The following is a 22,269-nucleotide window of genomic DNA, read 5'->3' as shown; positions in this document are numbered from 1 at the left end:
TCTGGACATGTGCTGACTTAAGCAGGGGAACCTTCTGTGCAGTGTGTTATCGATAGGAACCTTTGAAACTGTGGTCTCAGCTCTCTTCAGGTCATTGACCAGCTCCTCATGTACTTCTGGGCTGATTCCTCACCGCTTTCTTCATCATTGAGACCCCACGAGGTGAGCTCTTGCATGGAGCTCCAGTCCCAGGGAGATTGACAGTTATTTTTAGCCTTTTTCTAACAATTGCTCCAACAGTTGATCTTTCTTCAAAAAGTTCTTGCCATTGCCCCGTAGCCCTCTCCAGCCTTGTGGAGGTCTACAGTTTAGTCTGTGGTTTCTTCTGACAGCTCGTTAGTCTTTTCCATGGTAGTGGGAGGAGTCTGACTGGTTGTGGGGTGGACAGGGGTCTTTATGCAGCTAACTTAATGAGTGGCACCAATAAGTGGAGCAGAGGTGGACTTTAGAAAGGCAGACTAACAGGTCTTTGAGAGCTACAATTCTTGTGGATTGGCAGGTGTTACAATAAAGCAATAACGTACAACATGATGGGTTTAAATCTGCACAAACCCAATCATTAATGCACACAGAGAGAAGAAGAGACAAAGAAACAATAAGTTTGATCATCCGGAGAGAGAATGGATCAGAGGAAAAAGCGTCAGTTACAAACGAGTCCGTTCCAGTCTCAACTGACCCACCCTCTGACGCCCGCTGTCCATTTCCCCCTTTTTATTAAGAACCTCCTCAACACATATATGGTCTGAACTGCTCTAAGGGGATGGATGTTGCAGACCGTCAGCAGAGATATTTCTGCTTATCTCCATCTCGAGCCCCTTGTGCCTTATTTGGACAGGAAAATACCTGCTCCTTTCTCAGCAGAATCTGACGTTTGTAGAAACTTACACTCACACATTAGGCATTCCCTTTTAAGCAGAATTCCCCTTTGGCCCCTCCTCCCCTGGTTGGAAGCAGCACGCCCCTGTCTCTAGAGCAAAGTTGAAGAGGACAAAAGGTTACACAGCCAAAGTATACTGCATTATTACATTAGTATAGATAACATATTTAATCAATCCAACACAACTTATTTTAAAATAATATCTAAGTGGGAGAACTTAAAAATCCACAGGATGTTCAAATACCCATACCCAAAGTACACTGACGAGACTAGAATACCAGTAAATATGAATATTTGTAGGTGAAAAGGTAATAAGTGTTCAATATCTCCAGCTAACTCATTCATGTCTTCTTCTTTCTGGTGTTGCCCATACAAGCCCATTACAACTGGTCAACTTCACAGCAAGAAGGTTGGACCCCCGGGCGGCGTGGGGCCTTTGTGTGTGGAGTTTGCATGTTCTTCCCGTGTTTGTGTAGGTTTCACCCTGGTCAAGTAAAATGATTTATTATTAGTACATAGTACGTGTATGAAAGGGTGTGTTTGAGCATGAATGTGGAACTATGGATGCAAATGAGCCCATGTTTACAGCACGTGTGTCATGTTCATTAACATGCACTGCCCCCAACGAATATAAGAAAAGAATAAACAATCTCAATTCAAACAAATTGGGCCTAATAATAATTTAGGTCTACTAGAACTCTTCCAACCGATAAAGCAATGAAATGCAGTCTTTGATGTTGTGATGTCACTTATTGTTACATTCCTACTCCTCAGACTTTTAAAGCGTTCACTCTTTATTTCAATGCAGCCATTTGCTAAAATAAAAAGTTCGGAACCTTGAGTCCTGCAGAAATTCTTTTGTAACCTTGGCCAGAGCAGTCCCTTGCCATAATGCTGTCTGAGTTCCTCGGGCAGTTCCTTGGACCTCATGAGTCTCATTTGCACTCACCTGCTCTGAGCTGTAGGTCTTATATAGACCGCTGTGTGCCTGTCATGTCCAATCAGTTTAATTAAAGGAATAATAGAGGATTTTTCGCCGATTTGAGAACTTGTCTGTTAGTCCTTTTTTTTTTATAAATGCGCACTCTCACCACACTCACCCACCGCCTCCCCTCAGACCTGGTGCGTGAGCAGTAACAGCTGCTACACGTGTGTTTGTTTATTAGCTCGATCGCATCATCTCTCGTCTCCTCAGATTTCTGTCTCTTCTGAGCTCGAGTCTTTCTCTGTGTCATGTTTGTCCTGTAACTGAAGGAACTCACTAAACACACCGACATATCAACCACACATGTGCAGCCAGGGAAACCTGCTGCTATGGGAACCAGGCTGCAGGTGTGCAGTAGCACGCAGGGAATGATTGACATGTGGGAGAACTACTCTGCTGTCCACGCCACCAGGAAATAAGACCGAGATTGCGCACCGCAACACTCCCCTGCAGGACACTCTGTCCCCTGCAGGACACTCTGTCCCCTGCAGGACACTCTGTCCCCTGCAGGACACTCTGTCCACTCTGGAGAGCAGCTTCAGTGACTGATCCACTCTCGCTGTGTGAAGGAGACGTTTCACAGTCTGTCCTTCTACTGCTGTCACACTCTACAACAAACACTGTCATACCCATGTGCAATACTGTCATATTTATGTGCAATACTGTCATATTTATGTGCAATACTGTCATATTTATGTGCAATACTGCCATATTTATGTGCAATACTGCCATATTTATGTGCAATACCGGCGTCATATTTATGTACAATTACTGTCATACTCACATGCAATAATGTCACATTCAGGTGCATACAACTGATGTAAATAGAGTGTTTATTTTACTATTATTATTAGTATTATCTTTGTTTTTATTTTATTTTATCTTTATTTTTTCCTTCCATTCCTTATTAAGAAATGAGGTTTTGTCTATAGGAGTTTTTGTTTATAAGAGTTTTGTTTATAAGAGTTCTTCTATTAAGAGTGTTTTTTAAACTTCCTATAAGTGATCTGTCCTTTTCCTCTTTATCTACCTGCGTTGCAACAATGAAATTTCCCCATGTGTGGACAATAAATGAATATCTTATCAAATCTTCTGTTATTCCTTTAAACACTGCTGGACTCCAATGAAGGAGTAGAACCATTTCTTTGAGGATCAGGAGAAATGGAGCTAAATAAAGGCTCTGATTACTTATGACCATCTGATATTTCAGTTTCACTTATTTAATGAATTTGCTAAATATTCTGTCAATATGGGGTGCTGTAGAAATAAAATGAACTTTTTTGATTTTAGCCAATGGCTGCAGTGAAACTGTGGCTACGGAAAGTATTCAGACCTTTACATTTCTCACTGTGCATGTGAAAGTGAAGTACAGACGTCACATGAACAGACTTCCAGTACACTGGAAACATAACTTGACATTCTTTTTTCTTTTAAGAAATGCAGCTTGTAAACCATTTTTAAACACAAAATAGAAAAACATAAAATTAAAAAGGACCAGAGAACATGGCAAATAAAATAAAGAATACAAAAAATGTTCCATTTAGTCCATGTCGGTCATGTCCTTGATCGTTGGCTCGGTTTTAACATAATTTTCTTTGCTGCCAGGTGTACCGTATATTCTAAAAGTATCCACTGATTGTGTCCATGGTCGAAGTTTTGAGGCCAAGTACATAGTTCTGAAATCAAGTGGGGTGGTGATGTCAAAAGCAGTTTGTAGCACTTTATTGATCTCAGTCCAACATTTCTTAAAGGGATTGCCCAAAACACATTGTAGTGATTTGCCGCCATAGTTTCTCCAACAGTTACAATTACACTGTGAATGACATGGTGTCATGAAGAAACGTAACACATTTTTCCAATAGAATTCCATCCAGATTGTGTGGTCCTTCATTGAGATGTAAATACTATTTCCCAGTCCTTGCATGTCAAAATAAAGTTACCCTCTCCTGCATTTAATTTTTAAATATATTTTCTATAGTAAGGCTACCCCAAATAAATTGTCTGTTTGCTGTAACCCGAGTCAACATTTTTCAAGTGGGTCGGTCAGTAGGCACATTCTTATTTTTTTTACTTTGAAGGCAAAAAAAAAAGATCCAAATTTTGTCATTTTTTGAGTCTGACATGTCAGTGGCGCCAACAAGGGCAAAGCAACTTGTAAAAAGCAATATAACGACTCCTATGCACGTTCTGTTTTATTGTAGACTCATGTGGAGGATGGAAAATGAAGACGCTCATGCGGTGCGTCATCAGTCCTTTGAGATGAAAGACCGGTTTAATCGCGTGATAAAAATATTCAACATGGCAGTTTAGGAAAGACTGGTCGGTGAGTTGGCAAAATAATTACAAAATAAAAGATTTTCATGTTTTTTCAACAAAATGCTGATATTTCAGCTATGTCGGCTAGTTTCATACCGGGTCGGTCGGGTTACGGCAAAGACATATTATTTTGCCTAGCCTAATAAAGATTTTTTGATGGGTCTCTATGGAGTACCACACCCAGATATCTAAGAGGTTCCATTTGCCACTTAAATGAATCAGTCTTTCTAAAGGTCAAACCAGATCGTCAGAATGAGATTCAAAAAAATGAGAAAATGCAACTGGTTCGGTTGGTTCTGGTTTGGTCAAATATAATAGAACATCATCTACATATAGCACGCAGTTGTATGTCCCATCCTATCGATTTTAACACCTGACTTGTATTTGATTGTCTACTAAATTTGTCCAATGGTTCCAAGTACAAAGCAAACAGGAGGGGAGACCATGCATAGCCTTGTTTAACCCCTCTTTCCAGAGTCAGTGCCCCAGTGTTTGTCTATTTAGAATTAGTTTAGTACTTTAAATAAAGCTAACAGAATCAAAAACTTTTTCAGCATCCAGGCTTACTATTACAGCTTTGTTTAGTTTTTGTATTTGATTCATTATGTATGGGGATTGTCTTGTATTATCTTACATTTGTTTTCTGCTAATAAATCCTGATCATTCCACAATGATCATTCTGATCACCGATCGAATTTTGAATCGAATTGTGTCGAATCGGCTCGTATTTGCGTTCACGACTGCTCCAGTATCTGGCTCTGCTGCATCAGGGGATTCAACCATCTCGGCATTAAAGGTCCCATATCATGTGTATGTATGTATATATGTATATATATATATATAAATTAGATCTGCTCTGCGCACGCTGTAGAATCAACACGTTTTTATCCAGTCTCAAAGTAGACTCTTTCTCACTCACTCTCAGAGCGCCACGGGGCACACACGCGCTCTGAGACTACGTCACGGGTTGGGCGGGGCACACACGCTCTGAGACTACGTCACGGGTTGGGCGGGGGAGCCAGATGGCTCTTCACAAGGGTGGGGGCGAATATCAAACCAAGCCGTCTGCATTTCCAGGTTGGTGAGGGGGTCCAAGGTCTGGGTGATATTTCTGAACTATTATGTTAAGGGTGTTGCACAACACTTATTATTATCAATTATACACTTAGGATAGACTACGAAACGTGAAAAAAAGCATGTTATGGCACCTTTAACCCCCGGATCGAATCGGATGGAATCTGAGAAAATCGGAAAAAAACGATTTTGAAACGTAAACATCGGAATCGAATCGATTCTTGAAATTTGAATCGAAACCCAGCTCTAATAGCAGTGCTGCAAAACAATCCGTTAATTTTTCAAAATTTATAGCAATTTCATAATTGCATAGCAAAACACAAAAGTGACTAACAATCAATATTTTCCATTGATATAGCACGATCATGTATTTAAATGTATTTGTAAACCTTCTATTAAGATAATATATTCCTTTATTGTCCCACATGGGGAAATTTCATTGTTGCAACGCAGGTAGATACAGAGGTAGATACAGAAGAACAGATCACTTATAGGAAGTCTGAAAAACACTTTCAGTAGAAGATCTCCTATAAATAAAACCTCCCATAGACAAAACCTCCCATTTCCCAACAAGGGGAAATAATAAAGATAAATATAAATAATAAATAAATACCATGTCATGTGATCACGACAGTAATTGCACATGAATATGTGTCACGACGGCACATGGATTGCACATGAATCACGACAGTAATTGCACATATGACAGAATTGCACATGGTTAGGTCAGTATTGCGAGTGTTCAGGACTAACAGTGTTTGTTATAAAGTCTGACAGCAGCAGAAGGAAAGACCTACGGAACCTCTCCTTCACACAGCGAGGGTGGATCAGTCTCTCACTGAAGCTGCTCTCCAGAGTGGACAGATTGTCCTGCAGGGGACAGAGTGTCCTGCAGGGGGTGACACTCATGGTCCAGCATAGATGTGAGTTTAGCCAGGACCCTTCTGTCCCCCACCTCCTGCACCGAGTCCAGAGGACAGTCCAGGACGGAGCTTTGTCCAGCTTCTTCCTCTCCCTCTCTGTGATGACCACACCTACAGGAGCTGATGCACCACAGAGTCAGAGAAGGTCTTCAGGAGTGGCCCTGTCAGGAGTGGCCCTGTCAGGAGCGGCCCTGTCAGGAGTGGCCCTGTCACTCCAAAAGACCTGAGTCTCCTCAGGAGGTAGAGCCGACTCTGGTTCTTCCTGTTCAGTCTGTGTTATGAGTCCAGTTTGTGGTTCAGATGAACACCAGGTCCTTGTATGAGTCACTCTCTGAATGTCCCGTCCCTGGATGTTCACTGGTGAGGGGGGCGTGGCCTGTCCCGTCCCTGGATGTTCACTGGTGAGGGGGGCGTGGTCTGTCCCGTCCCTGGATGTTCACTGGTGAGGGGGGCGTGGCCTCTGTGGAAGTCCACCACCATCTCCTTTGTCTTCCCCGCGTTGATGAGGAGGTGGTTCCGCTGACTCCAGTCCTCTGTCCTCCGCGTCATCGTCGTCCGTGATGAGTCCGATGATGGCAGAGTGGTCAGAGAACTTCTGTAGTTCACAGCTGTCCGTGTCATGTCTGAAGTCTTTAGTGTAGAGGGTGAAGAGAAAGGGTGCGAGGACGGTGCCCTGGGGCCCCCACACTGCAGGTCCCCCACACTGCAGGTCCCTCACACTGCAGGTCCCCACACTGCAGGTCCCCCACACTGCAGGTCCCCCACACTGCTGGTCCCCCACACTGCTGGTCCCCCACACTGCAGGTCCCCCACACTGCAGGTCCCCCACACTGCAGGTCCCTCACACTGCAGGTCCCCCACACTGCAGGTCCCCCACACTGCTGGTCCCCCACACTGCTGGTCCCCCACACTGCTGGTCCCCACACTGCAGGTCCCCCACACTGCAGGTCCCCCACACTGCAGGTCCCCCGCACTGCAGGTCCCCCGCACTGCAGGTCCCCCACACTGCAGGTCCCTCACACTGCAGGTCCCCCACACTGCAGGTCCCTCACACTGCAGGTCCCCACACTGCAGGTCCCCACACTGCAGGTCCCTCACACTGCAGGTCCCCACACTGCAGGTCCGAGTGTCAGACACTGGGGTCGGTCTTACAAAATATAGCAGAAAAGGAGCGTTTACACCGGGCTGCCAGCTGTACCAGCGCCTTATGATGTAGGATTACGTATTAAAGAAAACTCTTAACAAATTAACTTTTAAATACTTTTTAAACATTTTTTCTTTAAATAAAACTTGCAAATAAAATTAATTGTTGAACAAATTAATCAACGCAAAGTCAGATTGCCTTATTTACAACTTTCTTCCATATCATCATCAGTCAGATGACTATTTGCAGGAGTCTCATTTACATATTAATTGTCATTACACTCGGAAAAATAAAGGTTTCTGTGGTGTTGTACATGGTGTATTTTATGTGTTATTCAAATTGTACAGCTCTATTTGACGTTCCATTCCATTTTTCGTTTTTTCTACTTGATGACGGTCCCTAAGTACTCTCGTCTAGGCTCCAGCTGCACATTTGATGACGGTCCCTAAGCACGCGTCTCGGCTCTGCACATTCGGAGCGTGTGATTGGCTGAGCCCAAAACACACATCTGATTGTTAAAAACGAGGTTGTGTCTCTGCAGTGTAAATATGAATATTTTGGCAGTGAATGATCTGCAAAGACTTTTGTGTTCAGGAGTTATTGACCTCTGACCTCTGAGTCTGAATCTGTGACACTAACTTTACCTGTGGCTCCTCCCACTTTCAGTCTCGTGGTCTGAGACAGCAGCGTCCTACATGTGTCATGTCCACACAGCGTCCTACATGTGTCATGTCCACACAGCGTCCTACATGTGTCATGTCCACACAGCGTCCTACATGTGTCATGTCCACACAGCGTCCTACATGTGTCATGTCCACACAGCGTCCTACATGTGTCATGTCCACACAGCGTCCTACATTGTGTCATGTCCACACAGCGTCCTACATGTGTCATGTCCACACAGCGTCCTACATGTGTCATGTCCACACAGCGTCCTACATGTGTCATGTCCACACAGCGTCCTACATGTGTCATGTCCACACAGCGTCCTACATGTGTCATGTCCACACAGCGTCCTACATGTGTCATGTCCACACAGCGTCCTACATGTGTCATGTCCACACAGCGTCCTACATGTGTCATGTCCACACAGCGTCCTACATGTGTCATGTCCACACAGCGTCCTACATGTGTCATGTCCACACAGCGTCCTACATGTGTCATGTCCACACAGCGTCCTACATTGTGTCATGTCCACACAGCGTCCTACATGTGTCATGTCCACACAGCGTCCTACATGTGTCATGTCCACACAGCGTCCTACATGTGTCATGTCCACACAGCGTCCTACATGTGTCATGTCCACACAGCGTCCTACATTGTGTCATGTCCACACAGCGTCCTACATGTGTCATGTCCACACAGCGTCCTACATGTGTTATGCCGATCGATTGACGAGTGATCAGTACTTTTAGGCGCTTTGGTTATACAATATTTGTATCGCAAAAGCTGAGATACAAAAGCACTTTTTTCTGACGAACGCATCACATTTGAGAGAAATTGCGTCGCATTTTGCGATACCGCTTATTCTGAACCCTGTGATTACTCTATTTATTGAAGAAAAGAATCAATGACTGGATTAGTAAAATAATCGATAAGTGGTTGTACCGCCTGGTACTGGTTATAAGTTCGGGCCTAACGTACGGGCCCTGTTTCTCCCTCACAGGGCCCAGGATCCACTAGTGTTCTCCACTCCACCAAGACACAACATGAAGGTAAAAGAACACACACACACGTCTGCCTCTGTGCCCCTCACACACACGACTGCCTCTGTGCCCCTCACACACACGTCTGCCTCTGTGCCCCTCACACACTCGTCTGCCTCTGTGCCCCTCACACACACACGTCTGCCTCTGTGCCCCTCACACACACACGTCTGCCTCTGTGCCCCTCACACACACACGTCTGCCTCTGTGCCCCTCACACACACGACTGCCTCTGTGCCCCTCACACACACACGTCTGCCTCTGTGCCCCTCACACACACGTCTGCCTCTGTGCCCCTCACACACACACGTCTGCCTCTGTGCCCCTCACACACACGTCTGCCTCTGTGCCCCTCACACACACACGTCTGCCTCTGTGCCCCTCACACACACGACTGCCTCTGTGCCCCTCACACACACACGTCTGCCTCTGTGCCCCTCACACACACGTCTGCCTCTGTGCCCCTCACACACACACGTCTGCCTCTGTGCCCCTCACACACACGTCTGCCTCTGTGCCCCTCACACACACGTCTGCCTCTGTGCCCCTCACACACACGTCTGCCTCTGTGCCCCTCACACACACGTCTGCCTCTGTGCCCCTCACACACACGTCTGCCTCTGTGCCCCTCACACACACGTCTGCCTCTGTGCCCCTCACACACACGTCTGCCTCTGTGCCCCTCACACACACGTCTGCCTCTGTGCCCCTCACACACACGTCTGCCTCTGTGCCCCTCACACACACGTCTGCCTCTGTGCCCCTCACACACTCGTCTGCCTCTGTGCCCCTCACACACACGTCTGCCTCTGTGCCCCTCACACACACGTCTGCCTCTGTGCCCCTCACACACACGTCTGCCTCTGTGCCCCTCACACACACACGTCTGCCTCTGTGCCCCTCACACACACACGTCTGCCTCTGTGCCCCTCACACACTCGTCTGCCTCTGTGCCCCTCACACACACACGTCTGCCTCTGCGCCCCTCACACACACACGTCTGCCTCTGTGCCCCTCACACACACACGACTGCCTCTGTGCCCCTCACACACTCGTCTGCCTCTGTGCCCCTCACACACACACGTCTGCCTCTGCGCCCCTCACACACACGTCTGCCTCTGTGCCCCTCACACACTCGTCTGCCTCTGTGCCCCTCACACACACGTCTGCCTCTGTACCCCTCACACACACGTCTGCCTCTGTGCCCCTCACACACACGTCTGCCTCTGTGCCCCTCACACACACTCGTCTGCCTCTGTGCCCCTCACACAGGGTTAGTGGGTTAGCCCTGGGTTAATTGCAATAAGTTTTCATAATTCTGTTCTATATTTGGGTCCACTGTCACATCAGACGACAAGATCAGTCTGGACCTGGGGGAGCACACAAAGTTCTCCGTGTGGGTGTCCTTCTGCGAGATCTACAACGAGAACATCCACGACCTGCTGGAGGCGCTCCCGAGCAGCAGCCAGAGGAGGATGGTGCTGAGGTTGTCCCAGGATGTCAAAGGACACAGCTTTGTCAAAGGTAAGAACCATATGTGGTGTTCAGAGAGCAGGGTGCTTTCTGCCTCTGCCCCAGTCTGCGAGAGATCAGGTTTGACTCCTCCCTCTCTAAAGAGGAGGGACTCTCAGTGGATTTTTAACCAATCACAGAAGCCAATGAACATGCTTAGATATTAAAACGAGAGTTACGCGTGTACAAATGCACTTATGACTCCCTTTTTGCATGCAGAACTCGAGTAATACCAACTACATATGATAAGATAATCCTTTATTGTCCACACATGGGGAAATTTCGGTGTTACAACGCAGTAGATACAGAGGAAAAGGACATAACTTATAGGAAGTTTCAAAAAACACTCTTAATAGAAGAACTGGGGAGTATTTCGAGCTTTCCCTGTCTGAAAAATGCATTGTAACGTTGTGCCGGGGGTTCCTGTGCAGGCCTTACTGCAGATGACAGACGCTTGAGTCTGACGGAGGAAGTTAAGAATCTGTGCTTACAACATGGAAGGAGCTGATCAGAACATACAAACTAAACTAAGATATTAAAAATCTTGAACCTGTTGGTTTCAAGTCAAATAGCACAGACTTGAGATTTGTATTAACTCACATCTATGCTGGACCTTGAGTGTCACCCCCTGCAGGACACTCTGTCCCCTGCAGGACACTCTGTCCCCTGCAGGACACTCTGTCCCCTGCAGGACACTCTGTCCACTCTGGAGAGCAGCTTCAGTGACTGTTCCACCCTCGCTGTTTCTCAGACTCTATAACAAACACTGTTAGCCCTGAACACGTGTCAATCAGCTTCAGAATCATGTGCAATACTGTGACATAATGTCAATCATCCTGGTGCAATATGTTCTATGTATATAACAGCTGTAAATAAGTGTGTTATTTTTATTAGGAGGAAAGGTTTTTTATAAGCGTTTTTCTACAAGAGTGTTTTTTATTCAAGTTATGTTTTTTTATTGTTATACTTCTATGCCTAATCTATTTTGCAACACTGGAATTTCCTCATTTTGGGACAACTTAAAGGTCCTCTCATCTGATCTCATTTTCAGCCCATAGAGTAGTACGAGTAGCTATTGGCTAAATGTGTAGCATCAGCCCTACCATTTCTTTTGACAGGTACTTTGTTAGCAAGTATTGATGTTTCTTCAGAAAAAATACTTTTTCTGCACTAAAAGTTCTATGGACTGGAATGCATCAGCTAGATGAACTGGCCACCTTTTAGTCTCCATGACAACAGTCAGCGCTCAAGGAGCATTACCCGCACTATTTTACTGTTGGCCCATCCCTAGGCTTTATAGGCCTCTAATGTGCTCATGGGATGGTTTTACAGTATAAAGATGGCTCACATCCCTGTGCTTTGCTCAGATCTGCGCTGGGTGCACGTGGACACTGCCGAGGAGGCCTACAGAGTGCTCAAACTGGGCAAAAAGAATCAGAGCTTCTCCTCCACCAAACTCAACCAGCTCTCCAGCAGAAGGTAAGCTCAGCTCAAATGGCATTTTCTTTCTTACAGTCTGAAAAGAACTTATTTCAGCATCAGGCTTTGTGAGGATAGAATGCCCTTTGCTGGCAACAGTGGAGAACCTCACCCTATGATGCACCTACCTAACTAAAGGACTTTATTTCTATAGCACATTTTACAAACAACACAGTTTCCAAATTGCTGCACATAGTGAAAGAACATAAAAAGAGTTTACACAATGAATAAAACCATAAAATTGAAGGTGCCTCCAGTTTGATGTCCTTCTCAAATCTGCGTTTCAGTTTTATGCAGCTAAAATCTGGAACATTCTTCCTGAAGATGTGAGACAGGTTCTACTACTAATGTTCAAATCTAAGATAAAAACATTTTTGTTTAGCTGTGTTTGACTGAAAGGATTTTCTCTGCACTCTTCTTGTTGGGTGAAGCTCTTTGTATTACCTTGAGTATGACTTGTGCTCTACAAATCAACTTGCCTTCAAAATTGTTAAGAAAAGTAGGATTTTACAAAAAATAAGAATTTCACATTTCTTTTGACCGTCTTTTTAAATGTGATTTTTTTTTTTAATATGTGGTTCTTAGTATATTTATTATTATTATTATTATTATTATTATTATTATTACTATAGTACAAAATGTACACATACTTATGCCAAACTTTCTTTGAGACAGCGAGTTCTTCTACAAACATATTCTAAAAGTATATGTACTTCAGCTCAACACAGCACATTTTAAGTACCCACATATTGTGACATGAAGGTGTTTTTGATGTTGCTTTGTGGCTGTTTGGTTAAGGCGACAGCACATATGCCATGTTCAGCTGGTCACATTTCACGCTAAAAGTGTCTCAACAAAGCTTTTGGGCCAAAAACTGATGGTGTTTTTGTTTGTTGCAGTGTAAAGTTCTTGAATGTAAATGTCTTTCAGCCACAGTATTTTCTCCATTCGCATTTTGAGGATTGAAAAAGTCGGGACGCCGAGGGTTTCAGCCATCAGCGAGTCAGTATTTAATCCACCAGACAAAATGATGACTATGGATATATCCTTTTATATACATGGTTTATATTTTTTCTCTCTCTCTGTGACTGTAAATGACCCAAAGTGTGCTTTTTTGTGCAGACTTTGTTTATGTGACCTGGCTGGATCTGAGAGATGTGCCAAAACCCAGAACAAAGGGGAGCGTTTGAAGGAGGCTGGGAATATTAACTCTTCTCTCCTCATCTTGGGGAAATGCATCAGCGCGCTGCGGCACAACCAACAGGCAAAGTAAGGTCGTCGCTGCATGGATACAGTATCAATATATTCTGACAAACATGGGACCAATGGGGAATGCAAACATATGACCCGCAGTTGAAAACGGTTGCGGCGCTAGACTAGCTGTGATTCTAACTCTCACAGTATTCTCTATAATGGACCTTTAGAAGGGTTGACAGAGGTGATGAAGTTGGACACACTTTCCATGGATTTATCAGAAAACGTGTCATTTGGAGATGAGTATGTCAGAAGTGAATCAGGGTCATAGCTCCAATGTTTTCTCCTCACTTAGGAACATTTACAAATGCAAAACCACAGCTATTAATAAAACAAAGCAACGGCCATTATAACTTAAAGCCCTTTCAAGGGGAATAATATCTAAAGTATATGCATTTATTTATAATCTGGATAGCCAATCTACTAAATATATTAAAATTGAATTGGAAAGAGTAATTTTGTTTTGACAGGTGAAGAATGGGAAAATATATGTAATTCACAATGGAGGGCCACAGCATCTACAAAGTCAACAATTCTGTTTGAAGAATGTGACCTGTTTTTTTCATAACATCAGGTCAAAGTGCCCATTATTCACAAGGAAATGCTAACTGTTGGAGAAACTGTGGCACCAGGAGGCAAACCGCTCACATGTTTTGGGACTGTAGCTAAGCAACACAAAGATTCAGCTCCCTCCAAAGTTTTCTATCAGATTTAGGTCTGGAGATTAGTTAGGCCACTCCAGAATCTTACAGAGCCACTCCTTGGTTCTCCTGGCCGTGTGCTTCAGGTCATTGTCATGTTGGAAGACTCGGCCACGCCCCATCTTCAATGCTCTGACTGAGGGAAGGTTGTGGCCCAAAATCCCACACGCCATGGCCCGTTCATTCTCTCCTTAATACAGTGCAGTCGTCCTGTCCCCTGTGCAGAAAAGCACCCCCAAAGCGTGATGTTTCCTCCCACAAAGCATGATGTTTCCTCCCCCAAAGCGTGATGTTTCCTCCCCCAAAGCGTGATGTTTCCCTCCCCAAAGCGTGATGTTTCCTCCCCCAAAGCGTGATGTTTCCTCCCACAAAGCATGATGTTTCCTCCCCCAAAGCGTGATGTTTCCTCCCCCAAAGCGTGATGTTTCCCTCCCCAAAGCATGATGTTTCCTCCCCCAAAGCGTGATGTTTCCTCCCCCAAAGCGTGATGTTTCCTCCCCCAAAGCGTGATGTTTCCTCCCACAAAGCATGATGTTTCCTCCCCCAAAGCGTGATGTTTCCTCCCCCAAAGCGTGATGTTTCCCTCCCCAAAGCGTGATGTTTCCTCCCCCAAAGCGTGATGTTTCCTCCCCCAAAGCGTGATGTTTCCTCCCCCAAAGCGTGATGTTTCCCTCCCCAAAGCGTGATGTTTCCTCCCCCAAAGCGTGATGTTTCCTCCCCCAAAGCGTGATGTTTCCTCCCCCAAAGCGTGATGTTTCCTCCCCCAAAGCGTGATGTTTCCTCCCCCAAAGCGTGATGTTTCCTCCCCCAAAGCGTGATGTTTCCCTCCCCAAAGCGTGATGTTTCCTCCCCCAAAGCGTGATGTTTCCTCCCCCAAAGCGTGATGTTTCCTCCCCCAAAGCGTGATGTTTCCTCCCCCAAAGCGTGATGTTTCCTCAGACAAGTGCTCCAGGCGATCTCCCCAGGCGACGGTGCGTCGCTGCAGCCTTGTCCCCCTTGCAGGCCCAGGGGTTGCGGATTCTGCCCTATCTGGCCGCGAGCAGACGCTTCAAGATACAGAGACTGTGCTCAGGCATGTGGCCAACTTGGGGCTGCGGGTGAACTTGGCAAAGAGCTGCCTGGTGCTGTCACAGGTAGCTACTTTCCTCGACATGGTTCTCGATTTCTCGCTGGCGGACGAGGCCAGCCTACTGGGTCAAGACGCACAGGCTCACGACTGGCCCCCATTGCATTTCCCTCATTCCCCCTGATTCATCAGACACTTCTCGGGGTCCTTAAGGAGGGCCACAGTCTCCTGCTAGTGGCCCCGTTTTGGCCGGGGAGGACATGGTTTCCTCTGCTGCGCAGGCTCTGCTGCAGGCGGGATCTCATCACGGGATCTCACCACTCCAGAGAGAGGCCCAAAGTGCAAGTTGGTACAAACCCTGAAATCTGCTCAAACCCCATAAATTATATACTACAAAAAATGGATCATGCAGTGGACACCAGTCATTAGTCAAGCAGCAGGTATCACAATATTTAAGTCCCGTGTCTAATTGTGTCCTCTCCAGACTGCTCCAGCATGTTCCGTTCCGGGAGAGTAAGCTGACACACTACCTGCAGAGCTTCCTGTGTGGGCGGGGCCGAGCTTGTATGATCGTCAACATCAACCAGTGCGCCTCCATGTACGACGAGACGCTCAATGTGCTCAAGTTTTCTGCGGTCGCTCAGAAGGTACACACATACTCACAATGCCACTTCTTGCTTAACTGACTCTTAGCTTACTTAGTAGTTTACTACCCTACTGAAGGCAATAGTATGTGACATTTTTGAAGGGTTCGCCAACATTTTTGTTAACAGCAGCTACTTCTTAAAATCAACTTTGGTGAGCTTTTCATCTTGTTAGAACAGCGTTTCTTCATCAGTAATTAGCTCAAAGTTGCATTGTGATGTATTAATCCTGTATTGTCCTGCAACTGACGCTGAGGTGCTCAAAGACCCGTTTTCACCCACCCCAATCTCCACCCCCTTCCTGTACTTAATGTGATTATTTGAACAATGAAGACTCCATGTGACACTTGTGGAGTTTATGTCATGTGGCCTAATAATCGACTGCTGGGCGCTCAGTGGTGGAGTGGACGGCACACATGCCTGCTGCGTGGACAGGTCCAATGAAGCAGAAATTTCCCCTTTCTGTAAGCTGTTTTAGACCAATATTGTGGTTTACAGTGAACAAAATATAAAATAATTCTCTACTTATGTTATAGTTCAATACCAAGCATAATATGTCTCCTAGATACTGGTTCACTCTTGGGGCGAATGTGCCTTCTGCTGGGGTCTTGTTTTAACACAATGCCTCAAATACACTTGTGCTCCTTTAATCAAAGGTGTTGGTCTGGTTCCAGGTGGTTGTGTTGAACTCCAAAAACCAGCAGCTGCTGCCTGCGTGCACCTCCACTGAAGTGTCCTTTGTGCTGGACACTTCTGAGGAGCGTCCTATGAGGAGGAGGAGGAGTTCGCTCAGTGTGTGGGACACCAGCCTGGAGGATGTACAGGTGCCACATACTCATGTCCTGTTTTACCTTTTAATGAACATGTACAGTCTTTTGTAGTGGGGGCACCCATATGGACGTTTTGGACCAGGGGTGTCAGACATGCGTCAAATAATTCTAATTTATATTGATTAATTTCCAATTGATATATAGCATTTTTAGGGGTCAGGTCTAAGCCTAGGGAATGGTTGAGGGGAGAACAGTGTGCCGAGGCAGTTGGGTTACAATGGCAACTGCACGGGAAGGCGGTCCCTCATTTTGAACCTTAGAAATTAAAATCCAGGAATTTAAACCACAAACGGACCAATTGTAAAAATTAAAGTGCACTTCAACTTGTTCAATACTGCCTGTGCGGGCGAAAACAAAAGTTACCACTGTAACTACGGTTCTATGAATCCTGGATGACCGCCAGAGGCGGTGCATAAAGCACTGGATGACGAATATCAGCAGGGTCCCGAGGAATAGACAAAACCATAGCTCAATGGGACGCAGAAGAGTGTTGCCAGAGAACCTCTTCCAGCGGTTGTGGGGAAACCACATTCACCCTGTAAAATCGTGCAAAAGTATTGGGGGATGTCCAAGAGGCACAGATCACGTCCAAGGACACCCCGTTCATAGCGGCCCATGAAGTTGAGAGCCCCTTTGAGGAGATGCCACTCCGCAAAGGGGCTCTCAACTTCGTGTTGCACATGGGTATGACAGTATTCGTCTCCTTCACACAGCGAGGGTGGATCAGTCACTGAAGCTGCTCTCCAGAGTGGACAGAGTGTCCTGCAGGGGACAGAGTGTCCTGCAGGGGGCGACACTCATGGTCCAGCATAGATGTGAGTTTAGCCAGGACCCTTCTGTCCCCCACCTCTTGCACCGAGTCCAGAGGACAGTCCAGGACGGAGCTTTGTCCAGCTTCTTCCTCTCCCTCTCTGTGATGACCACACCTACAGGAGCTGATGCACCACAGAGGAGGAGAAGGTCTTCAGGAGTGGCCCTGTCAGGAGCGACCCTGTCAGGAGTGGCCCTGTCACTCCAAAAGACCTGAGTCTCCTCAGGAGGTAGAGCCGACTCTGGCTCTTCCTGTACAGTCTGTGTTATGAGTCCAGTCCAGTTTGTGGTTCAGATGAACACCAGGTCCTTGTATGAGTCACTCTCTCAATGTCCCGTCCCTGGATGTTCACTGGTGAGGGGGGCGTGGCCTCTGTGGAAGTCCACCAACATCTCCTTGGTCTTCCCCGCGTTGATGAGGAGGTGGTTCCGCTGACACCAGTCCACAAAGTCCTGCTCTTCAGCTCACTCCTCACCTGTGCTGCTGTGACAGTCAGTGGTTGGTAGGGGGACCGTGTGCTGGGGGGATGGGTGAGTCCAGGCGAAGTGGGGAGCTGATGGGCCGAAGCAAAGGTGTGAAGAGGAACGGGTGCGGCCCATTGTCCAGCTGTGGAAGAGAGAGCATGCAGCTGTGCAGAGGGAGGGGTCTGTGCAGGGGGAGGGGTCTGTGCAGGGGGAGGGGTCTGTGCAGGGGGAGGGGTCTGTGCAGGGGGAGGGGTCTGTGCAGGGGGAGTGGTCTGTGCAGGGGGAGGGGTGGGTGATTGATCAAATCTCAGGAAGTGAGAATTTAGCTCATTCACCAACTGTAGATCCCCCTCTGTTTGGACAGGGGGGATTTTGAAGCTTGAGATGGTTTTCAGGCTTCTCCACATTCCCTGAATGTTCTTCTGCTGCAGCTGCTCCTCCTCTTGTATCTTCTGCCTGATCTTCCTCCTCAGCTCCTTCTGCACAGTCCTCAGCTCCTCCTTGTTCCCTGACCTGAAGGCTCTCTTCTTCTCCTTCAGCAGAGCCCTCAGTTCACGGTTAATCCATGGCTTGTTGTTTGGAAAACACTGCACCGTCCGGGAGGGAACAATGTTCTCAAAACAGAAGTTGATGTAGTCCGTGATGCACTCTGTGATGGTGTTGATGTCCTCCCCATGTGGGTCATAAAGCTCAGTCCAGACAGTGGTGCTGAAGCAGTCCCTCAGAGCCTCCTCGCTCTCAGCAGACCACATATATAGATATAGATAGATATTTTTCACCTCTATATGGGAAATTCATGGGTAAACTCATATTTACACATTTTCACATTCATTGTTTTCAGCAGTTATAATATGTATTAGTGGCCTACAAAACATCAAAATGTATGTTTTATGATCATAGAGGAGCTAAAATTGTAATCAAACAGTTTGGCACAGTTGGCACATATTTGGATCACTTGTTCCAAATATACTTTTTGATACAAAAAAGGTCAAAGCACCAAAATGCTTCTGTTCCTAGAGATCTGAAACTTTACACAGTTGTTGTCATGACAACATCATGTACAGTGAACAGCATAAACACACAATGAAGTATGTCATGCTCAGGACCATTACACATGGACAATATTCAGGCGAGACTAAAAAAATGATGTTTTGTTCATGTTTGTGCGTCTGTAGTGTAAGTTCTGAAGCCCTGACAGTGTGACATGTGCACATCTGCAGAAACTAGAAGGCCTAAGCTTTCCCATGATGCATCACACTCACATGTGGAATGTAACATCCTCTTTTAATAAGCAATGACATGTGGGTCTGACCATTGTGCACAGGGCCAAATAGTAACAGGTTAACCAGATTAAATCAATTGTAAAGGTTTAAAATGTTTTCATATTGCCACATATTAGCAAGGCTAATGTTGTTGACAACAATATCAGTGTAGCATTGCTAAATGCTGATTGTTTGCTAGTTACTGCTTAGTGAATGTCCTTTTTCTCTTGTGTTGTCAGGAGGCTGAAGCTGACGAGTACGAGGCCAGCCTGATGGAGGACACCCAGAGCAGCTGTCTGGAGGACACTACAGGACATGAGGACATCCTCATCTCTAAAAAGACATACCAGGTCAGCCTTAATCCTATTATATACTCACTCAGTCTCTCTTTATATATATATAGATATATATATAGATATATCTATATCTCTATATCTATCCCTCTCGATCTCTCCAATGATGTCTCACTCATGTTGATCTGATCATATTTGAATAAGTTGTGGTCATTTGAATGTTACACGTCTGAAAAACTTTTACTGAGAAAACGCCCCCCAAACATTCCTGCCCTGTGTCACATGGAGGACAATGTGCTCATTTGCATCTCATTGAGATAAGCCCCTCCCCTCCTCACACTGTCACACTGACTCAGAACAACCTTAGATTTAAGAAATGTTTATTACACTAATCGCTAACGGTAACAATCTACACAAACACAGAGTTAAAGTGAAATTACATTTTCAGATTATCAAATCACATCTGTACCATCCAGAAGTCCAGTTGAATTTAAAAATAACATTTTATTCTAAATAATGTTGTTGGATTCTTAGAAAACAGGCCCTACTACCACCTCTCTACATTATCTACATCATTATAGTTATCACTTTTATTTTTTAATTTGCCCTTTTATTTTAAATGTACTTTTGATTCAGCTATTCAGCAGCTAGCTGTTAGCCCCGGAGCTAACCCGGAGGCAAAAGCCACGAAAACTAACGCCAAAGCACCATAAAACACACATAAAGCACGAGCCACACAACCCACGGGTCAAAAAATACAACATAATTATAGGATTTGTACAGAACAACGCCGAAAAATAAGCCACAGAGAAGCCGATAACAACAAACAACGAACATGGCGCTAGCCTAGCTCCCAACTTAGCTCGCGGCTAACAGGAAGATTTTGTCCATATCATTTTAGCATGCAGCAGGGATTGCAATGTATCTTGTGACTTCTTACGCCATGAGGACCGGGGGCACTTTCTTTTCGTCATCATAAGCTCTGGAGAAAGTCTGGAGAAATGAATGAAACAAATGTCTCCCGTAGGTTAGCTCCGTAGCTGCGTAGCTGCTGCTTAAGTAGCCATGTGCTCGCAGCCCATTGGTTGAAAAAATATCAACACTGAGCTGCTGCAGTTCATATGGAAAATAGGTAAAACCCCCGAGCGGAGCACGGAAAAGACCCGAAAACCACTCAATGTATACTTTTAACCAATACTGTTATCTGAAGCACGGAGTGGCTTCTACGGGACTTCAACTTGTACATTCTGCAAAAAAACGAAAATCTTTTTTGACTTTTTGCAATTTTCCGTGTGGTCAGGCACATATCTATATATCTATCTCTCTATAAATCTCTCTCTCTCTCTCTCTCTCTATAGATATACATCTGTCTCTATCTCTCTATATGATATAACAATATAGGTATATATATATATATATATATATATATATATGTTCTTTATTGGTAACACAAGAGTACTTTTAAGGTGTTATTTTGATAACACAGTAGCGCAGTAAAGTACAGTGTTAGTTTTCAAGGCTGTAATGAGGTAATGGTACGAGTTACTTTTAAAAGTAACGCTACCAAACACTGATAACAGTCGCTGCTGTGAGAATGGAGCTTTAAGACCAGGGTGAGGAGGATATAGAAGTGGAGGGACGAGCTTTGGTGACGGGGGCGCAGAGCTCAGAGTGATTTGAAAGAGCCTGAAAAAACAAGTCCTCCACACCTCTACACCACCGATATTCAACAAAATGACTTGCATCAATTTCATAGAAACACATTCTAAAGTAACCTCTGTGTGCTGCTGTTTCAGAGCCAGGTGGCGTTGCTGGGGCGGCTGCAGGTCCAGCTCAAACAGGAGCTGGACCACAGCCTGGTGATGGAGGCCAGGGTCAGAGAGGAGATCAGCAAAGAGTTCTCAGAGATCTTCTCTGAAATGCAGAAGGACTACGCGTAAGAGACCATATTTATTATTCCATTTTACCCTCATCAAAGGACTTGCGGTTAGGACAGAATATGAATCCTGAGGTCAGAACCCAGAGTGGGCCCAGATGACTCCAGGATGAGACATGTGTAGCATTAAGCTTTTAATATGGTCAGATTCATGTAGTAGATGCAGCTCATCGCTGAACCATGTAGTAGCAAGAACACACTGCACTGTGTTCCAAATGATGCTGCACAACAGAGTTTCAAACCATGTGATTGTTGTAAATGACTGGGGCACGAGCAGGTCAGAAACTCCACATACTTCAGAGGTCATTTTCACACCAGCTCCCCACGAGTCACGGCCACGAGTCACGGCCACGAGTCACGGCCACGAGTCACGGCCATGAGTCACGGCCACGAGTCACGGCCACGAGTCACGACACTCATCAGTGAACAGTGTTTGAAAATGAGTCTCTGTGCATTTCTGGATCCACAGGAGCCGTTTCTGCTTGTGAGCTTTGGTTAAGAGTGGCCCAGTAGAAGGGTTTATGCAGAACTGAAGCCTCTGGAGGATCTAACCCTTTAAGTTCAGTGACCTCCAGAGGCACCAGCAGCTTCACACACTGTTCACTTTGTCATTTCATTCTGCTGCTGCTCTTAAGAGATTTGTCTGGCAGCACTTGATTCACTTTCTTGGCATGATTTACCCCCAGATGTATCCCCTTGTCAGCTCTCACTCTCATACATGTCCCTTCAATCTGGAACATTCCCAGTGTCTTTGAAACCTGCCGTCATGAAGCTCTAAAGACACACCTCAGAGTGTATAAAGCTCTAAAGACACACCTCAGAGTGTATAAAGCTCTAAAGACACACCTCAGAGTGTATAAAGCTCTAAAGACACACCTCAGAGTGTATAAAGCTCTAAAGACACACCTCAGAGTGTATAAAGCTCTAAAGACACACCTCAGAGTGTATAAAGCTCTAAAGACACACCTCAGAGTGTATAAAGCTCTAAAGAC

General features: G+C 45.5%; 1 protein-coding gene across 1 annotated transcript in view; it reads left to right on the top strand.

Moving 5' to 3' along the window:
• kif20ba (kinesin family member 20Ba) overlaps nt 1–22,269 on the top strand; it is a 127,514-nt gene that overhangs the window by 19,080 nt on the left and 86,165 nt on the right. Inside the window, exons 6-13 of the mRNA XM_072436357.1 lie at nt 10,354–10,549; nt 11,905–12,016; nt 12,947–13,018; nt 13,139–13,285; nt 15,522–15,684; nt 16,356–16,505; nt 19,288–19,398; nt 21,138–21,277. Of these exons, the coding sequence (XP_072292458.1) occupies nt 10,354–10,549; nt 11,905–12,016; nt 12,947–13,018; nt 13,139–13,285; nt 15,522–15,684; nt 16,356–16,505; nt 19,288–19,398; nt 21,138–21,277 (1,091 nt within the window). The remainder of the gene's footprint in view (nt 1–10,353; nt 10,550–11,904; nt 12,017–12,946; nt 13,019–13,138; nt 13,286–15,521; nt 15,685–16,355; nt 16,506–19,287; nt 19,399–21,137; nt 21,278–22,269) is intronic.

This window comes from Eucyclogobius newberryi, unplaced genomic scaffold, assembly GCF_026437365.1.
Source record: "Eucyclogobius newberryi isolate DKJ021-1_F unplaced genomic scaffold, fEucNew1.0.hap1 SCAF_8, whole genome shotgun sequence".
In the NCBI taxonomy this organism is placed as follows: Eukaryota; Metazoa; Chordata; class Actinopteri; order Gobiiformes; family Gobiidae; genus Eucyclogobius; species Eucyclogobius newberryi.
The sequence above is the reverse complement of the archived record's forward strand: the minus strand, read 5'-3'. Positions and strand labels throughout refer to the sequence as shown.